Source organism: Ceratotherium simum, chromosome X (assembly GCF_057802395.1).
Source record: "Ceratotherium simum simum isolate JZ-2026a chromosome X, ASM5780239v1, whole genome shotgun sequence".
Taxonomy (NCBI): domain Eukaryota; kingdom Metazoa; phylum Chordata; class Mammalia; order Perissodactyla; family Rhinocerotidae; genus Ceratotherium; species Ceratotherium simum.
This window is the reverse complement of record NC_141940.1, coordinates 114,595,365-114,618,702: the sequence shown is the minus strand read 5'-3', so window position 1 is coordinate 114,618,702 and position 23,338 is coordinate 114,595,365. Positions and strand designations below refer to the sequence as shown.

The 23,338-nt window shown below is 35.4% G+C and overlaps 2 protein-coding genes across 5 annotated transcripts in view; both read left to right on the top strand.

Annotated features, from left to right (window-relative positions):
* CDKL5 (cyclin dependent kinase like 5) overlaps positions 1–23,338 on the top strand; it is a 163,474-nt gene that overhangs the window by 54,939 nt on the left and 85,197 nt on the right. For all 4 annotated transcript variants that reach the window (XM_087427669.1, XM_087427671.1, XM_014791134.2 and 1 more), the window contains exons 2-3: positions 140–369; positions 2,918–2,952. In XM_087427669.1, the coding sequence (XP_087283795.1) occupies positions 306–369; positions 2,918–2,952 (99 nt within the window). In that variant the 5' untranslated portion in view covers positions 140–305. The remainder of the gene's footprint in view (positions 1–139; positions 370–2,917; positions 2,953–23,338) is intronic.
* On the top strand, positions 326–22,044 carry LOC147912003 (gap junction alpha-1 protein-like). The gene is made up of 3 exons (XM_087427673.1): positions 326–369; positions 2,918–2,952; positions 20,112–22,044. Exon 3 carries the CDS (start codon positions 20,175–20,177, stop codon positions 21,087–21,089), a length of 915 nt encoding a protein of 304 aa, XP_087283799.1. The 5' UTR covers positions 326–369; positions 2,918–2,952; positions 20,112–20,174; the 3' UTR covers positions 21,090–22,044.

The following is a 23,338-nucleotide window of genomic DNA, read 5'->3' as shown; positions in this document are numbered from 1 at the left end:
TTCTTTCTTTCTTTCTTCTTTTTTTTTTCTTAGTGTATGAAACATTAACGTGGTAAAAGAATTGTGCAAAAAAGTAGGATAGGTTATTAGAGTACTGAGATATAAAACTTATGGCTTTTAATTGTGTTTGTTCTTTCAGGGGGATCACTTAACACTTCACAGTAGAACAAATATGTGAAAGTTCCACCGACCTGTGAGAATTTCTTCCTTCAGACATTTTGTGTTCTACTTACTGCACAACTGTCTCAGAAGTTCTTTTTTGATGCCATGTTCTGTGGCTTACATAAAAAGAGGAGTTTGTCTTCATGAAGATTCCTAACATTGGTAATGTGATGAATAAATTTGAGATCCTTGGGGTTGTAGGTGAAGGTAAGTTTAGCGTTCTTTGACTTTTTGAGCAATGTACAGTTATACCTACCACCAAAAAAGTTGCTAATTCAGAGCCTGTTAATTTAACCTATGTTCATTCATATGTGTGCCTAAGAGTAAAATATTTAAGGTAAAATTACTCTTAAACTATTTGAGTCTTATTTTCCAATGGGAAGTTAATAACATTTTAAAACCCTTTAAAGTTCAGTAAATCAGGGATTTCTTGAGGCCGCCTTCATTTCATTCTTTTCGTTAGCAATCGTGGTTTCTTTAGTCTACAGTTTTTTGGTTACATTTTATTTTTATATAAGCTAGGCTTATTTTGAATAACTTAAAAATTTTTTGTATAAGTTAAATTTTACTTAATACATGGTAAATAAATGAATGAGTAACTTCTGTTTGTCTTTGAGTGGGACAAACCGCATTTTATAAATTCTGAGGCATACAATTTGGTTGTATTTTAACATCTCTGAAATCAAGATGTGTGTTATAATAATCAGTAGCATGTCATGGTTTAATAGGCAGCACTTTTTTTCCCCTAGTAGTATACAAAATAATGCTTATAATTAATGACGTCATCGATTTGATGAAATATGGTAATTTATTTTTCATAAGTCTTTCTGATTTTTCCTTCTTAGTAATTTTTTTCTCTTAAAGATAACTTTATGGAGATTTTGATAAATGATTCTGTTAACAGAGATAAGTGATTGTGATTATGATAATTTCTTAACATTCATATCTTTAAAGAAAATGTTACAAAAATTTTATATTTCAGAATTTTCAAATAAATTTTGAATTTCAAACTAAGTTAAAAATTTACCTATGTGAACAGCAAAGCTGTTCTAGATTTTAATATTAAGTTGTTAAGTCCTTTTCAAGTCAATAGAAACAATTAAAATATTGTCTAATTATTGGTTGTTTGCTTCAAGGTCTGAAGTTGAAACTGTGTATAAAGAATGGATCTTTCTTCCTTCACCAGTCAACTCCTTTTTCTTTTCTTCATTGATGTTAATTATGTAAATAAAATTCATTCTCAATGTCTTATCTACTATCTGTTTTATAATAGCTGCCTTTTTTATTTACTTGTTTTTTGTTTTTTCAAAAGTGTTACAGTTAGAGACTTATACAATAAAGCTACTGACTGGAGAAGGTCAGCTCATAGTGTGTAACAGGGTTGGAATGTTCCAGATTCTGGACCAAAGTTTTTCTGGATCATAACCTTATTTTTCTTAGTATACCATAGGTGATCATCTTCTCAGGGATTGGCTCAGGTTAACTCAAACTACCAGACTGTTATATGAATCAGAATATGTCAGTTTAAGTTGTAGTCAAACCATCATTGCCGTATATTTTTTTCTTTGTAAACTATCTCAGATGCTTTTTGGCTAAGAAATACAAATATATTAAGGAAATTAAAAACTGTCAAGCAAACTCGACATTCCTATAGCCTATACAGTGTATTTTCATCCTGTAGAAAAACTAGCATGGGCACTTAAGTGAGGATTGGATGATTGCCTGGTGATTGTGGAGTTAAGTTGGATAACTATAATGGCTGGTTCCATCCTAACTGTGATAATAAGATTCATCCATCTCCACCAAAATGAGGGAGATTTGTTCTGGTTCCCCAGGCTCTATTGGAGACACGTTTCCCAGTTTCATCTCCCTGAAGTCCCTTTCTCATAGATACATGCAGGCTTTGCTTGTCTGTTGATGTCAGTGTTCTTGACATTTTTACAAACGTCAGTTATCATTCATTACATTTTGATTCTCCTAATTAGGTTTTTCACAATATAACTTTAACCTCAGTTTCCTGGGTACCTTGCTGTCAACTCGGTGTTCTGCCTCTAAGGAAGTAGTTTATTGGCTAGGTAATAGGATATGTAACCCAAAAGGTAGTGAATCTCATTGAAATATACCAAAGTAAGTGGGAGTACTTGGCTATAAATGGCCAGAGATCCTTGGACTGCTTGTGGCCTGTGCCCTTGTATTGAGTATTTATTTATGGCAAAAATGTAGCAACTCCTACCAGTTATTAATTGGAATGCGAGGGATGTACTATTTTCCCAGTTGGGAAAAACACTCCAGTACCCTAGAAGAGGATTCAAATGTCTTCTAGGAGAGAACATACTTGGTAGGCTCTGTGCTTGAGCTTACTATTGGGAAATCATTAGCTCTTAAATTTTAAGGTCGCTAGAATCTTTTGAGTTAATTTTCATTTACTCTTAAAGTTCTTATGTCCAAATCTTGTCTCCAGAAATTTTTAGCTGAAATTAAAAAAATGTCTCAAGTGAAATTTTCTTTAAAATGAGAAACATTTAAAAATACTTGCTGGGAAGAGGGTTGCTTATACTCTTGGTTTATAAAAAATATATAATAAATATCCATGCTCTCTTTATATGTGGCTCATTGCTTTATCACTGCAGCATATTGTCATTTTAGGAATCATTATTATATGCTGATAACCAATGTAAATATAATAGAACTTTGATTTCTCCAAGAGCTGTTGTTTGTTTATGTGCTCCTAACTGTTTACTTCTTTTTATTATAGGAGCCTATGGAGTTGTACTTAAATGCAGGCACAAGGCAAGTACATGGTTTTTAATAAGAAGAAAATGTCTGTATATGTTTAACTATTTTGAAACTAATGTATTCTGTACATGTGGATATATAATTAAAACTTTATGGCTATGATGGTGATGCTTAATGAAGTAGAATTAATATGTGAACACAGAAAAAGGAGACTACTTGTGGACAAGCTTTATCATGATTAGGTAGTCATTAATTCTTTGCAATGGCGTGCTATTTTTTCAACCGACCTATGTAAGGGTTAAAAGCTGCCTAATAGGAAGAGAGAATAGGTGGTAGAGAAGAAATCAAGGTTGTGACATTTAATTTATATTCAAGTACTTAGAGCAAGGAGGAGTTGCAGTCAGTCAGTATTTTTCACATAGACCAATAATTTAGATTGGGTGAGGGACCTGAATACAGATTTTGAAGAGTAGTAGATAGGTGTTGGTTATGAAATAGGGCTTGAGATAATAGTGTATGATTATGATTATTGGCTGTAGTTGATCACTCTTGGACAGTCTTCAAATGAATCTTATTATATAGATATTTGACTATGATAATAATCACCAATTATTCAGGGAAGTTACTGCAAGTTTCCATAGCTGTTGCTCAGTAGTGAGCATGTTTTACTTAGAGACTAACTGTAAGATGGCAGGTGTTCAAATATCAAATCATTATGTTGTACACCTGAAACTAATATGTCAATTATACCTTAATTAAAAAAAATGGCAGGTGTTGAAACTATAACAGTTTCAAACATTAAGTTAAATATTTTTCTATTATGATATACCTAGTCTGAATATTAATATCTGGCCTTGTGCTATTTTGTGTATAATTTGTTAAGACCAAGGTTTAAAATTTTTTGTGATATTATATAATGATATAATTTATGTCTGAGATGAGTTTAGCAATTTAGCCCAAGCCATTTAGTTTAAACTCTCAAATCAATCTATTTATCTGTCTGTCTGTCTATATCTATCATAACATGTATGTACAGTCATGCGTCGCTTAATGACGGGGATATCTTCTGATAAATGCATCATTAGGTAATTTTGTCATTGTGAGAACATCATGGAGTGTACTTATACAAACCTAGATGGTATAACCTACTACACATCTAGGCTATATGATACTAATCTTATGAGACCACCATTGTATATGCAGTCCGTCATTGACTGAAGCATCGTTATGTGGCACGTGACTATGTAGAAATATGTGTATACGTAAATAAAGATGATATAATTTTTGTTTGCTTTTTCTTTCCTATAGTACAAAATATTACTTACATTTTGGATTTAAGGCTTCATGACAGTTGATATATTTTGGAGTTTTAGATCACAAATTGCATACTTTAATTCAATGAGTTTTTTATTCTTGAAATTCGGTGTTTGAATTATTTTATGTTGGTAATAGTTGGCTGAAGATCTCTGCCAGTAAATCCTCAAGAAATGGTTTGAATACTATTGATTCTTGATTCAGGTTGGTTAAGAATTTAAAATAATAAATATAATCAAAATAAATGTAGCACCTTGAATACTTCGTTAAGAAATATTACCACAGTTTGAAATTAAACAAATGGAAAGCTCTAATGAAATGCAGTGCTTTTAGTGAGTTGCCTTGAGTTACAATAAATTTCTGAAGCTTTAAGAAACTAAAATTCCTGGGTAGGTACTACTCAGGGGAAATAGATCGTTAGTTTCCAAGTTAAATTTGACTCTTTCATGAACATAATACCTCCTTTTGTACTTTGGCTCTGTTTATATAACATAACAAATGGAAGCTTCAGCTTTTAATCTTAATCTTGGAGTTTTAAAATCCAAAGATTTCTGATATATAATGCAAATCTCCCAACAGTGTTTTCTGTGAGTCTTTGTCACACTTCTTCCTGTGACCTTTTTCCCTATACTTTCTTTTGACACTCTAAGCTCTCCTTCTGCCTTTTATGTAAAAATAAAGTTTATTAGTTGAATATATTGTTTTTATCTTTCCTTATGTCTGGTTTACTCGTTTGTTAGAATATGCTTGCTACCTGTACCTAGTTCTTGTGATGCACACTGTTGGTGCCAGCAAGATGGGCCCAGAGTGAAAGTGGATGAGAACAGGCATCTCTGCTCTTGGGAAACCAACTCTAAATGTGAACTGTGATTCCTAGTGGCTATGTGTAGGGCACTTTGAGTTACAAGGATGAATAAACCATGGTTTTCTTGCCCTTATATGGCTTATGATCTGTCTTAAGAGATAGAAGAACAGATACTTTAAAAAATAACCTGGGAGGTTGCTACAAATGATAGTGCATCTGAAAACCCCCTTTTTACTGCCCTTCACTAAATGAGGGACTCACAGCCCAGCTCTCCAAGTATTGTTGCTTTTTCCTTTCATTCGCCTAAAAAGATATTGCTGAATGGAAAATTGAAAGCATAAATTAGTGCCTAACACAGAGTAATATAAAACTCTTTTTAGAATCTGCAGCTCTTTAGTCATTAGACTTGTTATAAAGAATTTGATACTTCTGGTAAGATTTACCCTTTAGGACCAAACAAATGGATTACTATGAAATCTCATTATAGTTAAAAATGGATATAATCTTCCTTATTGTATGTATTATATGTAAAATAATCATGCTCATATATTTTGCATACGTTTAAAAAATTTAATAAAATGCTTATAAAAGTGTATAAATCGGGTCTGTGTGATTACATATGCATAGGTCTGTGTGATCACTTATGCATAAATTTGATCCTTTTTTGAAAAGGTTGGCTGTGGATGTGTATATAATTAAATAATTCCTAACATTGTATATTTGAGCAAGTGTGAAAGGAAGTCGTAGTTTGCATCTGTGTACTGTTGCAGGAAATGTAAAGGTCATGTTTATAAACAGATATATCTTGCTTTTGTGAATACAATACGATGTTGGGCTATTCCAGGCCAAAGACCATATTTCTTAATTTACTGAAATAAATGCTGCCCAATTAAAAAATAAAAATGTAACTGTACTCTTTTTGACAGTTTCTGTTTATTGTTGTGTGTACACATTGGCATGTATATGAAAACTCTTAGCAATGACTGTTCAGCTGTTTATGGGGCCTTATGACTACTTACATTTGGAAGAAGTTCTTGTTGGACTTTACCCTGCAGATATGCATTGCAGATTTTCTTTTTATTTGCATGTCTGCTTTGAAGTGCCTATGAGGAGGGAGGCATGTTTTACCGCACACTTTTCTTTACAGAAGCCCAAAGAGGTATCCTTACGACAAAGTAGGGAGATTGGAATGGAGTTGAAATACGGCGATGCGATTAGAACTTGAGGCAGGAGAGGTTGTGCAGCCAGATAGAGGTTGGAGGGCGAGGAAGTGTTGATTCATGTAGTTCCTTTACTGTGGCTGGGATTGGCTTGTGAGAAGTTTTTCTGTTTGTTTTGAAGTAGTAGGTGACATATACTCTTGAGATAGCTAATTATACAAAGCCATGAACAATCCAGTATTGTGGTACAGCCTATAAGTGTTCAATAAATAATAAAGTTGACTTAAATTACAGAACCAAAAATAAAGGACACTATAGAGGACTGTTGCAGAGTAGCAGGTCCCTATGGAGGGATTAAAGATGATCTCAAGGATTTGTGGTAAACTGGAAAAGCATTGGTATCATTTAGCTGACTGAAAAACGTCAAAGAGTATATAAGTTTGGGGGAAGAAATAATGAATTTGGCTTTCGTAATAAAGATTAAAATGGCAGCAGAATGCCAAACCTGATATTAATAAATACCACACATATTGAGCATCTACCATATGCTAGGCACTCTACTAGATGTATTACATTTAATCCCCACAATGACCCTATTCTTGTTCCCATTTTACAGATGAGGAAACTAAGTCAGAGAGAGGTTCTGTAACAGGGCCAAGGTTATGCAGCTGTTAAGAGATGGAGCCAGGCTTTGATCTGACTCCAGAAATAGCTAACTTGAGCATGAAATGGAACTGTGAATGATATGAACCTTCCAAGAGGGAGTGCAGAGCAGAGTGAAGGCCATGTTTAAAATGTCTCGAAAGGAGAGGGAGGCAGGTCTCTTGAAAGTAAGGAAGAAAGATAGTCTAAAAATAGTATTCACCAACAGTGTAAAAATTCATAAAAGATGCATAATGGCATTCTGCTGCCATTTTAAATGAAAATCCATTTCATTTAACAATGCCGTTTATTAATGACCTCTTTAAGTGAAACGGTACGTTGAATGCCAAATTGCAAGGGGTTAAGGAGAGAGTAGATAGAGAAAATCTGGATTGTGCCATTTTTCCTTTTTGAGAGTTGAGAAATTGAGATTGAGTGTAGAAGGAACTAGAGGAGATTTGATTAAATATTTACTAGTCAGGAATATCTGTATTTCCCCTTATTAAAACACATTCTTTGGCTGTTTGTTATTACTTAATATTCACAATTTGGCTTTTGATACAAGGCTTCATTTTTAGCAAGCATTATACATTTTGAATTAGTGATTCCTTTTTTCTTTTTCAGATTAATTTTATTTTTCCACTAAAAAGCTGAATGATCATTTGGTTACTTTTTTTTAACTTTAAACCAAACTATTTTAAGAAGGTACTTGAGGAAAAGTCAGTGAACCATCACAAATATAACAGATTATTTATAGTCTTCCATCTAAAACCACATAGTTATTTTCTACTTAAAATAAACTTTTCTTTTTTCAGGGTTCTTTTCCACGTTAAATAAAACAAGTGTTTTTGTTTAATTTTTAGTTTTAGGTTTTACATGTGAATTGAGATTTTAAAACAAAACTTAAATAGATGAGTCAACAATGAGAAACTGAATATATGGGATTAATTATGTTATTCATCATCACTTTCCTTCTTATTTAAATAAAAATAAGATGTGGGTTCTTGTTTTTTGCGTGCAAAATTTCTAGCATTTGAAGAAAATTATAGAGAGGCTTGGAGTTTTTAATACAGATTGTAAGAACCTAGAAATAATTCAATATTAATTGATTATTTCATCATAATCATTTTTTTAAGTAATTACTCTCTCCTAAATAACATTAATATACTGCAGGTAATGGAGATTAATAAGATGCCAATGTTAAACTGGACTTCGGGTCAGGAGCAAAGACAGTAGGAATCATTAGTGGAGGAAGACATCTTCTGTCTCCTCTTACAGAGCCACTCATATAGAAACATTACTTCTGTGTGGTTTCCTCTCTCGACTTGGTTTTTGTTGCTGATCTAATTAATTGTAGAACAGTCTCTGGAATACTACAAAAGTCTCACTAAAATCATACTTCTTTGTATTATAATATTTTATATATCCGATTCTGCTAGTCTGTTGATATAGGAAGAATGACCCATGTTTCTATTGTCTTGATATCAATAAAGGATATACTGGCTCATGTGTCAATTTCCAGGTGAGTCTGACTTCTTTAGGGAACTAGAAGAATTTTGGGCTTTTGCAGGCTTTCTGGTTGCCTTTATCCTCATCATCCTAATCTGGATTTGTTTTTTTGTTTATTTTTTAGTAAATGAGATAAGGGGATGGTCATATTAGAACTAGCCAGTACTAGCTCTGCATGCATTGTCTACACAGAAGACTTGACCTCATTCATCCTTCTTACAGTGACTCAACTTCTAAATGATCATCCCTCCGTTCCCCCAGCCTAGAGGATGAGTTGGCTGGGGCACTAGATGGACTTTAAAGTCCCCTTTTCTTCTAATCATAAAAACATAATTAGTTCAAAGAAGAGAACATTCTTTCTACAGCTTTTGAGGATGAGTAATTTCATTAGTCTCTGATAAATGTCTGTGGTTAAGGGATTTATACTAATAGCTCTTTAATGTGACTTTTCTTCAAAACTTTAAGAGCAAAAATGAGTGTGAATCATTTTTCTACACAGGCCTGAAATATACATTCACTGGAAATATAAGAAAAGGAACTGATCAACAAATGCCCATATAGTGGACACTTTTAAGTAGTTAAGCATAACTCTTTATCAGTTGTTGAAATCAGCGACTGGGAAGTAGCACATGGTGATCTATTGCTACGTAAAAAGAAATCCGCCCCCCCAAAAAAGAAACCCAACCCTGAAATACTCTTAGAAGCTATAATTCATATTATACGATGCTTTTGAGCTTTACTATTTCTTTTTTTTTTTTTTAAAGATTTTATTTATTTATTTTTTCCCCCCAAAGACCCAGTAGATAGTTGTGTGTCATAGCTGCATATCCTTCTAGTTGCTGTATGTGGGACGCGGCCTCAGCATGGCCAGAGAAGCAGCGCGTCGGTGTGAGCCCGGGATCCGAACCCGGGTCGCCAGCAGTGGAGCGCGCTCACTTAACCACTAAGCCACGGGGCCGGCCCTGAGCTTTACTATTTCTTAATTTAAAGGTTTGTTTCATATGTTAAAGCATTTTAATTTAAAAAATCAAATTAAAAATTTTTTTCTACCTCCTGTACTTAAAGCACTGTGTTCTAGGCATGGCATTGTAAAGTAAAATTCAACCAAATATCTGTTTAAGAAAAATCTATTGAGTGCCTACAAAATGTCAGGCACTCTACTAGGCACTGGCTCTGCAAAAATCATTAAGATGTAATTCCTGTTTTTGAGGAATTTAGTCGAGCATGTATAAATTAAGAAATATAAGATCGTGTTTTCTTTTGTCAGGGAACGTAAAATATAGTTCGGGAGAGGTAAATTTGAGAGAAGATTGTGGTTGAAATGATAGTGTGAAACCTTCTTTCCCATTTTTTTCAATAAATTCTCCATTAAAGACTGCTTAGGAAAAAACTCATGTATAAATAAAGAAATAAAGAAAAAAAAGAAATAAGCATTTCCCAGAAATCCATAAGAGAACTACCATAAAGATGGGAATAGAATTAGGAAATGGCACTATTAGCTGATGACAGCTGAACGAGAATGGTGTCGTGAGAACCTTTGTTTACCTCTGAGTGTCAGAGGGCCTGGAATCCTAGGTGCAATGTTGATGGATTGTAGAACCTTCCCCAAATGGCACAAATGAAACTTGATCCACGTGGCCCAGGTCATTTCCTTTAGGACCACCATATTATGATGGGCAGGAGAGCCTACCCTGACAACGTAGATCCGGAGTTGGCAAACTACTGCCTGTGGGCCAAATCTGGCCTGCCGCCCATTTTATAAATAAAGTTTTGTTGGAATACAGCCACACTCATTCATTTATGTATTTTCTATGGATGCTTTTGTGCTAAAATGACAGAGTTGAGTAGTTGTAACGGAGACTGTATGACATACAAAGCCTAAAATATTTATTTTGTGGCCCTTAACAGAAATAGTTTGCTGACTTCTGATGTTGAGCAAGCCCTAACTAGGAGAATAGAGTGGAAACAGCATAGTGGCCTCAGTGGACCAACAACCTCAATTTCTATTTGTCTCTTTGCCCTTGGTGCTCCTGGAGCCTGAGGAATAGAGTTAATAAAGTGTGAGACTTCCACTGACAACTACTTTTCCCTTGAGCTGGACTTAGGTAAATCCTTTGAATGGCTGGAAATTTTATATTGGTTACCTCTTTCACATATCAACTGTCAGAACAGAGAAGTGGACTTTGCTAGGTACGGGGCATACAGAGACACGTACAATCTATTCACCTTGACTGTGTTCCATCACTGGCCTGAGTAGCTCTTTTTATCCAAAGATGAATACAAAGAAGAAAACAGTCTCCATGAGGCTATGAAAGATTACTTGAGTCTAAGAGAAGGACATTCTCAAAAAATATGAAAAGTAAAATTCTTTGGAGACAAAAAACTTGAGATATCTTCCTAATTATAATTCAAGTGGATGTAAATGAGAAGTTAAGAAGAAATAGCAATAATTTGTGTTTCAAGTACCTCTTAACTTCCAGGCATTGTGCTAGGTGCTTTGTTTTTACTACTCTTTAAATTCTCATAACAACTATAAAAGTTAGAATTATCTTCCTTTTACATGGGGGAAACTAATGCTCAAATGGGTCCATTTTCTGAAGGCCATCTAAGTTAGTAGATGGTAGAGCCAGGAATTAAGCCATTTTAGGCCCATCTTTTTTTTTTTTTAGTTGAGATTAAATTCACATAATATAAAACCAACCGTTTTAACGTGGCATTTAGTACATTCACAATGTTGTACAATCACTACCTCTATCAAGTTCCAAAACATTTTCATCACCCTAAAAGAAACCTTGTACCCATTAAGCACTCACTCCCCATATCTCCCTCTACCTATCCCTGGCAACCACCAATCTGCTTTCTGTCTCTATGGATTTACCTATTCTGGATATTTCATATAAGCGGAATCATATACAATGTGTGATCTTTTGAGTTTGACTTATTTCACTTAGCATAATGTTTTTGAGATTCATCCATGTTGTAGCCTGTATGAGTACTTTGTTCCTTTTTATGACTGAACAATATTCCATTGTATGCATATACCACATTTTGTTTATCCATTCATCTGTCGATGGACATTTGGGTTGTTTCCACCTTTTGACTATAGTGAGTAGTGTTGTGAACTTTCATGTACAAGTTTTGAGTCCCTGTTTTCAGTTCTTTTTGGGTGTGTACCTAGGAGTGGAAATGCTAGGTAATATGGGAATTCTTTGTTTAACTTTTTGAGGAACCTCAAAACTTTTCCACAGCAGATGTACCATTTTACATTACCGTCAGCAATGTACAAGGGTTCCAATTTCTCCACATCCTTGCCAACACTTCTTTCCTTATTTTTTTTTTATTGTAGCCATCCTAGTGGATGTAAAGTAGTATCATATTGTGGTTTTGATTTGCATGTCACTAATGATTAGTGATGAGCATCTTTTCATGTGCTCGCTGGCTATTTGTATGCCTTTTTTAGAAAAATGTCTATTCAAGTCCTTTGCCTATTTTTCCATGGGTTTCAACCATTTGTTGAAAAGACTTCTTTCTCCATTGGATTGCCTCTGCTTCTTTGTCAAGGATCAACTGTGTTTGTGTTTAGCTGTTTGGGGGCTCTCTATTATCTGTTCCATTGATCTATGCGTCTGTTCTTCACCAATACCGTGCTATCTTGATTACTGTAGCTTTATAGTAAGTCTTAAAGTTAGGTAGTGTCAGTCCTCCAATTTTGTTCTTTTTCAGTATTGTGTTGGCTATTCTAGGTCTTTTGCCTTTCCATATTATCTTTAAAATCAATTTGTTGATATCCACAAAATAGCTTGCCGGGATTGGGGTTGCATTGAATCTGTACATCAAGTAGAGAAGAATTGACATCTTAACCATATTGAGTCTTACAATCCATGAATACAGAATATCTCTCCATTTATGTAGATCTTTGATTTCTTTCAACAGAGTTCTATAGTTTTTCGCATACAGATCTTGGAAATATTTTGTCAGATTTATACCTAAGTACTTCTTTTTTTTTCTTTTGGTGGTAATGTAAATGGTGTTGCTTTTAATTTTAATTTCCAATTTTTCATTGGTGGTATATAGGAAAGCGATTATCTTTTATATATTAACCTTGTATCCTGTGACCTTGCTAGAATTGCTTATTAGTTCCAGGAGTTTTTTTGGTAGATTCTTTGGGATTTTCTCTATAGACAATCATGTCATCTGTGAACAAAATAATTTTGTTTCTTCTTTCCCAATCTGTATTTCTTTTCTTTTCTTGTCTTGTCTTTTTGTATTAGTTATGGCTTCCAGTACAATGTTGAATACAAATCGTGAGAGCTTATCTTGTTCTTATCTTGTTCCTGAGCTTAGTGGGAAGGCATGCAGTTTCTCACCATTAAGTATGATGTTAGCTGTAGGTTTTTTGTAGATGTTCTTTATCAAGTTGAGAAAGTTCTCTCTATTCCTAGATTGCTGAGAATTTTTATCACGAATGGGTGTTGAATTTTGTTAAACGCTTTTATACATCAATTGGTATGATCATATGATGTTTCTACTTTAGTCTGTTGATGGTGGTAGATTACATGAATTGATTTTAGAATGTTGAACCAAGCTTGCACACCTGGGGTAAATCCCACTTGGTCATGTTGTACACTTCTTTTTATACATTGCTGAATTTGATTTGCTAGTATTTGTTGAGGATTTGACATCTGTGTTCATGAGAGATATTCATCTGTAGTTTGCCTGTCTTTTAATGTCTTTATCTGGTTTTGGTATTAGGGTAATACTGGCCTCATAGAGTGAGTTAGGAAGTGTTTCTCTGCTTCTCTTTTCTGGAAAAGATTGTAGAGAATTGGTATCATTTCTTCCCTTAAATGTTTGGTAGCATTCACCAGTGAAACTATCTGGGTATGGGACTTTCTTTTTTGGAAGGTTATTAATTATTGATTGATTGTCTTCCATAGAAATAGGCCTATTTAGATTGTCTGTTATTCCTTGTGTAAGTTTTGGTAGTTTGTATCTTTCAAGGAATTGGTCCATTTATCTAAGTTATCAAATTTGTAGGCATAGATTTGTTCATAATATTCCTTTATTATAAATCCTTTTGATGTCCATGTGATAGTGATGACTCTTCTTTCATTTCTAATATTAATAATTTGTGTCTTCTCTCTTTTCTTGATTAGCCTGGCTAGAGGTTTATCAATTTTATTGATCTTTTCAAAGTACCAGCTTTTGTTTTCATTGATTTTCACTATTGAGTTCCTCTTTTACCGCTATAATTTTTATTATTCTTTTCTTTTCCTTGCTTTTGGCTTAAGTTGTCTTTTGTCTTATTGCCTAAGGTAGAAGCTTAGGTTATTGATTTTAGGTCTGTGTCCTTTTCTAATATATGCATTCATATGCATTCAGGGCTATAAACTTTTCTTTAAGCACTGTTTGCTACATCACACAAATTTTGATTTGTATTTTCATTTAGTTCAAAAAATTTTAAAATTCCTCTTGAGATTTCTTTTTTAACCTATGTGTTATTTAGAAGTGTATTGTTTAATCTTTAAATATTTTGAGATTTTCCAGCTATCTTTTAGTTTTTGATTTCTAGTTTAATTCCTAGTTTAATAGTGGTGTGAGAGTATACTTTGTATGATTTTTATTCTTTAAAATTAGTTAAGTTGTGTTTTATGGCCCAGGATTTGGTCTGTCTTGATGAATGTCCCATGTGAGCTTGAAAAGAATATGTATTCTGCTGTTCTTGGGTAAAGTGTTATGTAAATGTCAAGTAGATCTGGTTGATTGATGGTGCTGTTCAATTCACCTATATCCTTACTCATTTTTTTGCCTGCTGGATCTGTCAGTTACTGAAAGAGGGATGTTGAAGTCTCCAAATATAATAGTTGATTTGTCTATTTCTCTTTGCAGTTCTATCATTATTTGCCTCACATATTTTGATGCTCTCTCATCTGGTGCATACATATTAAGGATTGTTATGTCTTCTTGGAGAATGTATCATTTTGTAATTTCCCTCTTTATCCCTAATGATTTTCTTTGTTCTGAAATCTGTTTTGTCTAAAATTGATATAGCGACTCCAGCTTTCTTTTGATTAGTGTTAACATGGTATGTCTTTCTCCATCCCTTTGCTTTTAACCTATCTGTATCTTTATATTTAAAGTGGGTTTTTTAAATCCACCCTGGCAGTCTCTTTTAATTGGTGTGTTTAGGCCATTTACATTTAAAGTGATTATTAATATATTTGGATTAATATGAACCATGTTTGTAACTTTTCTATGTGTTATACTTTTTTTGTTTTTAAACAAAAATAGTCCCCTCTTTTTCTGCGTTCTCTGATTTTAATTGACCATTTTCTATGATTCTGTTTTCTCTCCTGTCTTAGCATATCCATTATACTTCTTTTGAAAAAGGTTTTTGGTTGTTGCTCTAGAGTTTGCTACTGCTACATTTGCAACTTATCTAAGTCCCCTATCAGATAACTCTATTCTGCCTCCTGGGTAGGACAAGGACCCTGTACCAGAATTTTCCTAATTCCTCCCTCTCATCCCTTGTAACATTGCTGTCATTCATTTCACTTATCCAAATGCTATAATCAGCAAATACATTTTTACTATTATTACTTTGAACAGTTATCTATTAAGAATAGGAAAAATCAATTTTATTTTACCCTCAATTATTCCTTTTCCCATTCTCTTCCTTTCTTTGTGTAGATCTGACTTTTTGACCTAAATCGTTGTCCTTCTCTCTGAAGAACTTTTTTAAACAGTTTTTACTAGGCAGGTCTACTGGTGACAAATTCCCTCAGTTTTTGTTTCTCTGAGAAAGTCTTTATTTCTCCTTCACTTTTGAAGGATAATTTCACTGAATACCTTCTAGGTTGGTGTTTTTTTCGTTCAGCACTTTAAATATTTCACTTCATGGCTTCTGACAAGAAGTTGGATGTACTTGTTATCCTTGTTCTCTATAGGTAAGATGTTTTTTTCCCCTCTGGCTTCTTTCATGATTTTCTCTTTGTGTTTGGTTTTCTGTAGTTTGAATATGGTGTATTGAAGTGTAGGCTTTTTGGTATTTATCTTGCTTGGTGTGCTCTATGCTTCCTGGAAGTGTGGTTTGATGTCTGTTATTAATTTTGGAAGATTCTCAGCTATTATTGCTTCAAATATTTCCTTTGTCTTATTCTTCTTCTTCTGGTGTTCTAGTTATGCCTCTTATAATTGTTCCATAGTTCTTGGATATTCTGTTCTGCTTTTTTAAATTCTTTTTTTCTCTTTGCATATTAGTTTGGGAAGTTTCTATTGACATATCTTTAAGTTCACTGATTCTTTCCTTGGCCATGTCCAATCTACTGATGAGTCTATTAAAGGCATTATTCATTTTTGTTATAGTGTTTTTGATTTCTAGCATTTTCTTTTAATTCTTCCTTAGAGTTGTGAATGCTTACATTACTCATCTGTTCTTGCATGTTTTCTACTTTTACATTAGTGCTCTTAACATGGTAATCATAGTTATTTTAAATTCTCTATCTGAAATTATCCGTGATAATCCCTAAATCTATGCCTTATCTGAGTCTGGTTCTGATGCTTGCTTTGTCTCCTCAGACTTTGTTTTTTCTTGCCTTTTAGCATGCTTTTTAATGTTTTTAAGAAGCAAGATAGGATATATTGGGTAATAGGAACTGTGGTAAATAGGCCTTTAGTGAAAGGTTTTATGTTAATTGGCTAGGAGCTGGGCTGTGTTTAATGTTTGTTGTAGGTGTAGGTGCCAGAGGCTTCAGTTTCCTCTAGTGTCTTTTTCTTTTGTTTATTTTTCTCTCCCATTGTCTTTGGGTTTTCCTATGAACTTCTTTTTAAATAGAGTCTGTTTCTTGCAACTCTTTCAGTTGTAATCCACTGTTACTGTACTGGAACCCTAGTGACATGGTGGTAAAGTGTAGGGAAGGGGAAGTGTTCTATACTCTTAGGACTAAATCTTAGTCTTTTGGTGGCCCTGAGTCCTGGGCTGCAACCTTCAGAAATATTTCTTAGCCATTTTCCCCCTCTTCCTTTTAGGTGAAACAAAAAGGCTAGAGGGGGCTGCAGTTGGCTAATTTCTGCTTTCCCAGGAAAACATATAAGGCTCTGGTAAATTTTTCCTTGGAGTGTTAGCCTTTGTTAAGGAGAACATTCTGGGCTTATTTTAAAACTGTTACTTTTTCCCTGGGCATATTTCATAATGGTTACTTTTCCCTTCCTCTTACCCAAAAGGGAGAGGATTTTTATTGGATCTTCACCCTGGGCGTATTCAAAATTGTTACATTTCTCTCTTCTTGTTAGCCTTTGTTAAGGAGAACATTCTGGGCTTATTTTAAAACTGTTACTTTTTCCCTGGGCATATTTCATAATGGTTACTTTTCCCTTCCTCTTACCCAAAAGGGAGAGGATTTTTATTGGATCTTCACCCTGGGCATATTCAAAATTGTTACATTTCTCTCTTCTTACTCAAAAGAGGAGGAGACTGTTCCTGGATCTTCACAGTCAGAACCTGGTGAGGTTCCTGGAGGTAAAGCCACGAGAGTGTGGAGGCTCTCCTAAGATTGTGCCCCCAGGAGTTCTTCCTCGCAAACCTTTGTTAAAATTACCATTTACATTTTCTTACTAGTGTGTTACTCCAGCACCTTCTGCTCCAGGTAAGCTGATCTTGGATGTGATTCTCTGTATTTGCCTGTCTCTCCAGATTTCAGTTCAGTTTGCCCTTTGTCTTGAATTCTCTGATAAGCCTAAGAAAAGTTTTTGATTTCCAGTTTGTTCAGGTTTTTTCTTGTAAAGACAGCAGTGATGATATCCAAGCACTTTACATGTTGGAGCTGAGACCTGAAATCTTACGTTTATATTTTAAAATTGGAAATATCTTGTCCGGTTTAAAAATAATGTTCAGCAAGAGGTTTTTAATTTTCCTATGAACTGTTTGCTTAGCTGAGATGACTTATTCTCAGTTGTTTTTATCCCTTTGAATCTCAGATCTATATATTTTCAAAATGCTTAGTAAGAACTTTTTCACAACAAAATATTTGAAAAACTTAAGAACTTCATGTAGTTTTAGAAAATTGCTAATAACTTGATCCTAAATTAACTAGAATTATTGATTTTTTTTCCCCCACAGCACTGTTTTTTGTTTCATCAGATACCTTCCATAAACCCTGCTAAAGTAGTTTCAGGATTATTTTCTTTAACCTTCACTTGTAATTATTTTACCCCACTTGTTTTTGAAGAAATAACTCAATTTTCTAAGGCACTTTGAAATCTCTGGAGACTAAGCTCTGTTTAAATTTGAAAAAGTAATGAGAATAAATGCCCAACTCTCATGCTGCTAAAGGTTTATTTTCAATTAACCTTGAAGAATGTATTAATTATAAGCTATAGATCTTGGTGACTTTAGCTTAGTAGGATTACTTGCAGAATCTGTGTGATAGAGGACAATTTGGCTAAAATGCGTTATTTAAGTAACTGAGAAAGTACTGTGTGTACTTTAAAGTCATGTAATTTGATTACTTGCTAAAAAATTACATTTTGGGAGGCTTCAGTTTTTATCCTTGGAGAATAGTTGTAACCAACTCAAGCAATTGAGACATTGTAAATTGCATTAACCTTGCCCCTTTTTTAGGTTTCATTTTAAGTTTTATTTTTCTCACTGAATCTACTGTGAGGAATAGCCGTTAAACCAAGAAACAAGTTAGCTGCATAGTATTTAAGATTGCTTATTAGTTGGCAAATTCATATTAAGTTTATTTTAAGAAATATTTTTCTCTTTTAATTTTCCTAATGGTTTAAGATGAATATCTATCTTTGGGAATTAAAGATTTTGTTTTTTGAAGAGAGAATTAAAATATTAAACATTATGAATGTTATCTTAATATACTAAATAAAATTTGTTTTAAAAAATGATGAGTCGATGCTGTGTTGAAATGATTTGGTTGAAAATAATTATTTTTTGCCATGTAGTAATCAATTAGCTGTGGTCCATTTTAAGGTAAGATCCATTTGTCTAGCATGCTCTGAATTAGAGGCAGAAGCCTTTCCCTAGGCTTTTGCTTAGAAACATTTCTTATAAAGAAATGAGGCTGTCAGGAGGAAATGGAGAAAGAATAGCAGGTCTTCAGTAGTGGCACAGTCATGTGCTATGCCCCAGGCCAGTTTCCACCCACCCTCAACAGATTAGTGGGTGATATCAGTGTTGTTCCTCCTGAAATAAAAAAAAAAAAACAACAAAAAACCTCTTGCTATATTATAACAATATCCTAGAAGAAACCCATAAGAATGAACGCAGCATATCAGTGTTTTAGTCCTAACAAAAAAGTTTCCATGTGCTAACGATTCAACTGAAGATAATGGTTCACATTCAATAAATAAGTATTTAAATTGAGGCCCCTGTTGGCAGGGCCCTGACTTCTAATCCCCAGATAAGGAGGCAGCGGCAGCTCCTCTTTTTTTGTCCTGGTCTTGCTACTTCCTGCTAACTGGGATGGCACCTATCTTTGCGAAATGCCCCCTCATTCACCACAGCATTCAGCACCACAGCTGCAGTGTTGATCGCCTGTTCCCCTCCCCAGAGACTCTCAGGACCAGCCCCATGATTCTTGACATCCTCTTTTACTTTTTCTCACCGTCAAAACTCACTGGCTGTCCATTAGCAGAGAACCCTCATCCCTGTACTGCTCTGTACATCCTTCAATCGCATCCTGTCTCTTCCCCCAGCCCTCCCACTGTTCCCTCAAGCTGCCACTGTTCCCTCAACTGCCATTAGAAATTTCTCCCATGGCCTCAGTCTTGCTCCAGCCTCGCAGTATAATCCCGCTTTCTGCTTCTGGGCTTCTCTGCTGCTGTCAAGCGGAGGCCTGAGGAGCCCCCTCCGGCACCAGTTGGCTACTTCTGCCTCTACCTGGTAACCATGCTGCTGCCTTTCAGCTCCTTGAGTACCATGAGTTCTTCTCCCTTCAGACTTTTGCCCATGCTGCTTCCTTCACATGCAGCAGTTTTTCCACTCTTCGCTTGGCTGACTATACAGTCCGATCTGGGTTTCCTTACGTTAATCTCTGTCAGTGCCAGTTTGTTTCCTTCTTGGCACTTATTTAAATTTGCAATTGTACATTCACTTACTCACTTAGCCTTTTTCACTGATTCTAAGATATACATTACCCCCCAATTTTCTGAAATTGGGGCACATCTTATACTGGTTGCCTTGATTGCTTTCTGAATGGTAAGTAAAATAATGGTTTATCGTACAATCAGTTGTGTCTGAGAATTAATAAAATACTGCACCTTTAATTATCTGTTTCCCCCAGTTGATCGTGAGTTCCACAGGAATTCTGTCTGTTTTACTCACCAGAGGAATCAGTGCCCAGTACAGTACCTAGCACCTAGTAGCACTGAATAAATAATGCTCGAATGAACATCATTACCTATTTGGGAGGTGATGGCCCTAATATGTCTGAAGATAAATCAGTCAATATATGTGAACTTTTAAGTCAGTTTCTGTGTTTGAGCCTTTTCTTTGGAGATTGCTTTATTCTGGAATTGAAGGAGACCTTTAGATGTGTCTATTTTGTTCCCCCAATTATGTAACTTGTCCTATTATCGATATGTGTACATCCTTATTTAAAAGTATTTACTCACCATGTATGAAATGAATCCACATAAGCTTTTATCAGGTATCAGCAACTGTCTTTCATTAGGGGGAAGAGTGAGGAAGGTACCAAATAGCAGACTTGTAAACTTGAGATGATTTTGAGTGCTTGAACTTACTCTTTCATTTTACTTCATCCTCCAAGGAGTGCAATCACTTGGCGTGCCTACTTCACTTCTTTTAAGCGAAAGAACAGCGAACAGGCAACATGAGTGACTGGAGTGCCTTAGGCCAACTCCACGACAAGGTTCAAGCTTACTCTACCGCTGGAGGGAAGGTGTGGCTCTCAGTCATTTTCATTTTTCGAGTCCTGCTACTGGGGACAGCGGTTGAGTCAGCCTGGGATGATGAGCAGTTTGGCTTTCGTTGTAACACTCGACAGCCTGGTTGTGAAAACGTCTGTTATGATAAGTCCTTTCCAATCTCTCACGTGCGCTTCTGGGTCCTGCAGATCATATTTGTGTCTATTCCCACACTCTTGTACCTAGCTCACGTGTTCTATGTCATGCGAAAAGAAGAGAAGTTGAACAAGAAAGAGGAGGAACTCAAAGTTGCCCAAACCAACGGTGTCAACGTGGAGATGCGCTTGCAGGAAATTGAAATGAAGAAGTTAAAGTATGGCATTGAAGAACACGGCAAGGTGAAACTCAGGGGGGGCTTGCTGCGAACCTATACCATCAGTATCTTCTTCAAGTCTCTCTTCGAGGTGGCGTTCCTGCTGATCCAGTGGTACCTCTATGGCTTCAGCCTGAATGCGGTTTACACTTGCAAACGAGACCCCTGCCCGCATCAGGTGGACTGCTTCCTCTCTCGCCCCACAGAGAAAAGCATCTTCACCCTCTTCATGCTAGTGGTGTCCTTGGTGTCTCTTGCCTTGAACATCATCGAGCTATTCTGTGTCTTATTCAAGGGCATTAAGGACCATGCAAAGGGTCTGGAATGTGAGACTTACCACAATACATCTGTTCTGCCGAGCCCTTCCAATGGCTCCTCATCAACTGTTCCTCTCTCCACCGTGTCCCCTCCCAGGGACAAGCTGGTTCTTGGAGACAGAAACAGTTCTTCCTGCCGCAATTACAACAAACAAGGAAGTGAGCAAAACCGTGCTAATTACAGCGCATAGCAAGATCAAATGGGGCAGGCAGGAAGCACCACCTCTAACTCACACATACAACCTTTGATCTCCTTCATGATAAACAGAATTCTAAAAAACCTAACTACTGGGCACTAGCCATTGTAGACCAGCAGCTGTTCTGTAGAGCCAGCGGTCATGCCAGCAGCAGCCTAATGACCTAGAGATCTAGACACATGCTTGAAAGCATTACGATTCTGCTCAACTGTTAAAGAAAAGGAAGGTGCAGTAGAAAGTGTACTTTTGTTCCAGTGGAGGTGGTACTCAGCAACCCCAGTCTTAAGGCTTAGCAGACTAAAGACATTGGACTACCAGGGTTCTTTTGGGGTATCTGGGATAGGAGGATGAAAAGAGAGGGATTAATGGAGGTACATGTTGGTATTTAAAGACTCAAAGAACTTACCTTCTAAATAAAAGTTGCATTAGGTGAGACATAAGTAAGGGCTTTTTCTCCCATACTCCCCTAGAATGGTTCAGTGTTTGTGAAAGAGTGATAGGTATTTGCCACGTATTGGTACGAACAGATGCAGTATAAACTCAAGAACATAGATTTTAAAATAATGCATACACAGTGTTCAAATTCCAGCCTTTCTCATGGATTTTGTGGTGTAGGCCACATGATGTTTACATTACACAATTCCTACTGTGAAAGTAAAGAACTCTTTCTTTTTCCTAACCCCTTCACCCCATGTATCCTATTATGGATACTGGTTCTGTTCATTATGATTTTTGGTCTTTTGTAGAAAGATGTCGTGAATGATTTCCTTTTTCTGGAATGTAATCATTGATGTTTAAATGATAGAATTTTAGTACTGTAAACAGCACTCATTAATGTGAGAAACTTAAATGCTTGTAGAGTTGGACTGTTAAATGTTCTTACATGAATTTTGCAGTAACTGATAGTTCTTGGCTTTATCCTACTTAATAAACATTATTTCAAAACTTGTATTCTGTTATGAGTTTGGCAGTCTGTCTTTTGGGGGCGACCAACATTTTTGGTGTTTGTACTAAGATTTTATTTGGAATGCAAGAGAGGTTGAAAGAGGTTTGAATATTACCCATGTAACTAATTTTTTTGAAATACATACCCTACTAAATAAATCTAATCATTTCTCCAAATGCCTTTTTTAAAGCTCATCACAGAAGCTTGGTGAAAATGCTGAGCTTAATATTTTGTTCTTGCATGACAGCTACATAAGCAATTTTGTACACTAGTTACATTTCTTGTTAAACTACAGTCGTGTTCAGCTTTATTGCATGCAACGTAGACCTAGTCTATCATATATTCTAAAAAGTGTTCTTTATTCAATACAGTTTTAAGAGAGCAACCCACATGTCTGCCTCCTCTGAGAACTTCTGACTGCACTGATCTTTCCTAGTCTTTTGCACTCTTCATTGGTACATCTTAATCGAAGCAAAATACACTAGAATCAGATTTTTAGAAATGGAATTGCAGTGACTACGTTACAGAAGGTTTTAGTATTACATCTTTAATCATATGTAGCAGGATCACAGATATACTCACTACTTCCAGATGTGCAAAGAACGTAGCTTCTTTTTTTCTTTTAACTGATCTACTCTTCATCAGAAGCTTCCTCCCGCCCCACAGGGCACTGCGGGAAGGAGAAAATGCGGACAATTTAAACATTAAATCTGCCAATCCACACCATTTTGCTCTGACAGTTTAAACAGTCTCATTTGGAAAACCCAGTCTCTTGGTTCAACGAAGAGTCTTTCTGATTTTCTTCTCACAAACCGTTTCATGAGGAATAATCCCCATTACTTGTGAATGGGATGTGTGTTTCTGTGGGGCGCTGCAAAACTTTTGAAACTTTGGAATCATATTGAACACTGCCACCCTCACTTCCTGTTTCACATTCATCTTCACATATTGCTTGCTTGGTTTTCTTTAACATTTTTATCTTGAGATAATTATAGATTCACATACAATTGTAAGAAATAACAGATTCCGTATATCCTTTAATCTCTCCCAATAGTAACATCTTGCATAATTATAGTAGAATATCGTAACCAGAAAACTGACATTAATATAATTCATCGACTTATTCAGATTTCGCCTGTTTTATGTGCACTTATTCGTGTGTGTGTGTGTGTGTGTGTGTGTGTGTAGATTGTGTAGATTTGTGTGACCACCACAATAAAGATACAGAATAGTTTTATCAAAAGAATCCCTTGTGCTCTTTTTATAGCCACAGCCACATCCCTCCCTTCCCCTCTCC

What these genes read in the sequence shown, in the direction of transcription:
- LOC147912003 (XM_087427673.1), top strand. Translation starts at nt 20,175, where the DNA reads ATGAGTGACTGGAGTGCCTTAGGCCAACTCCACGACAAGGTTCAAGCT.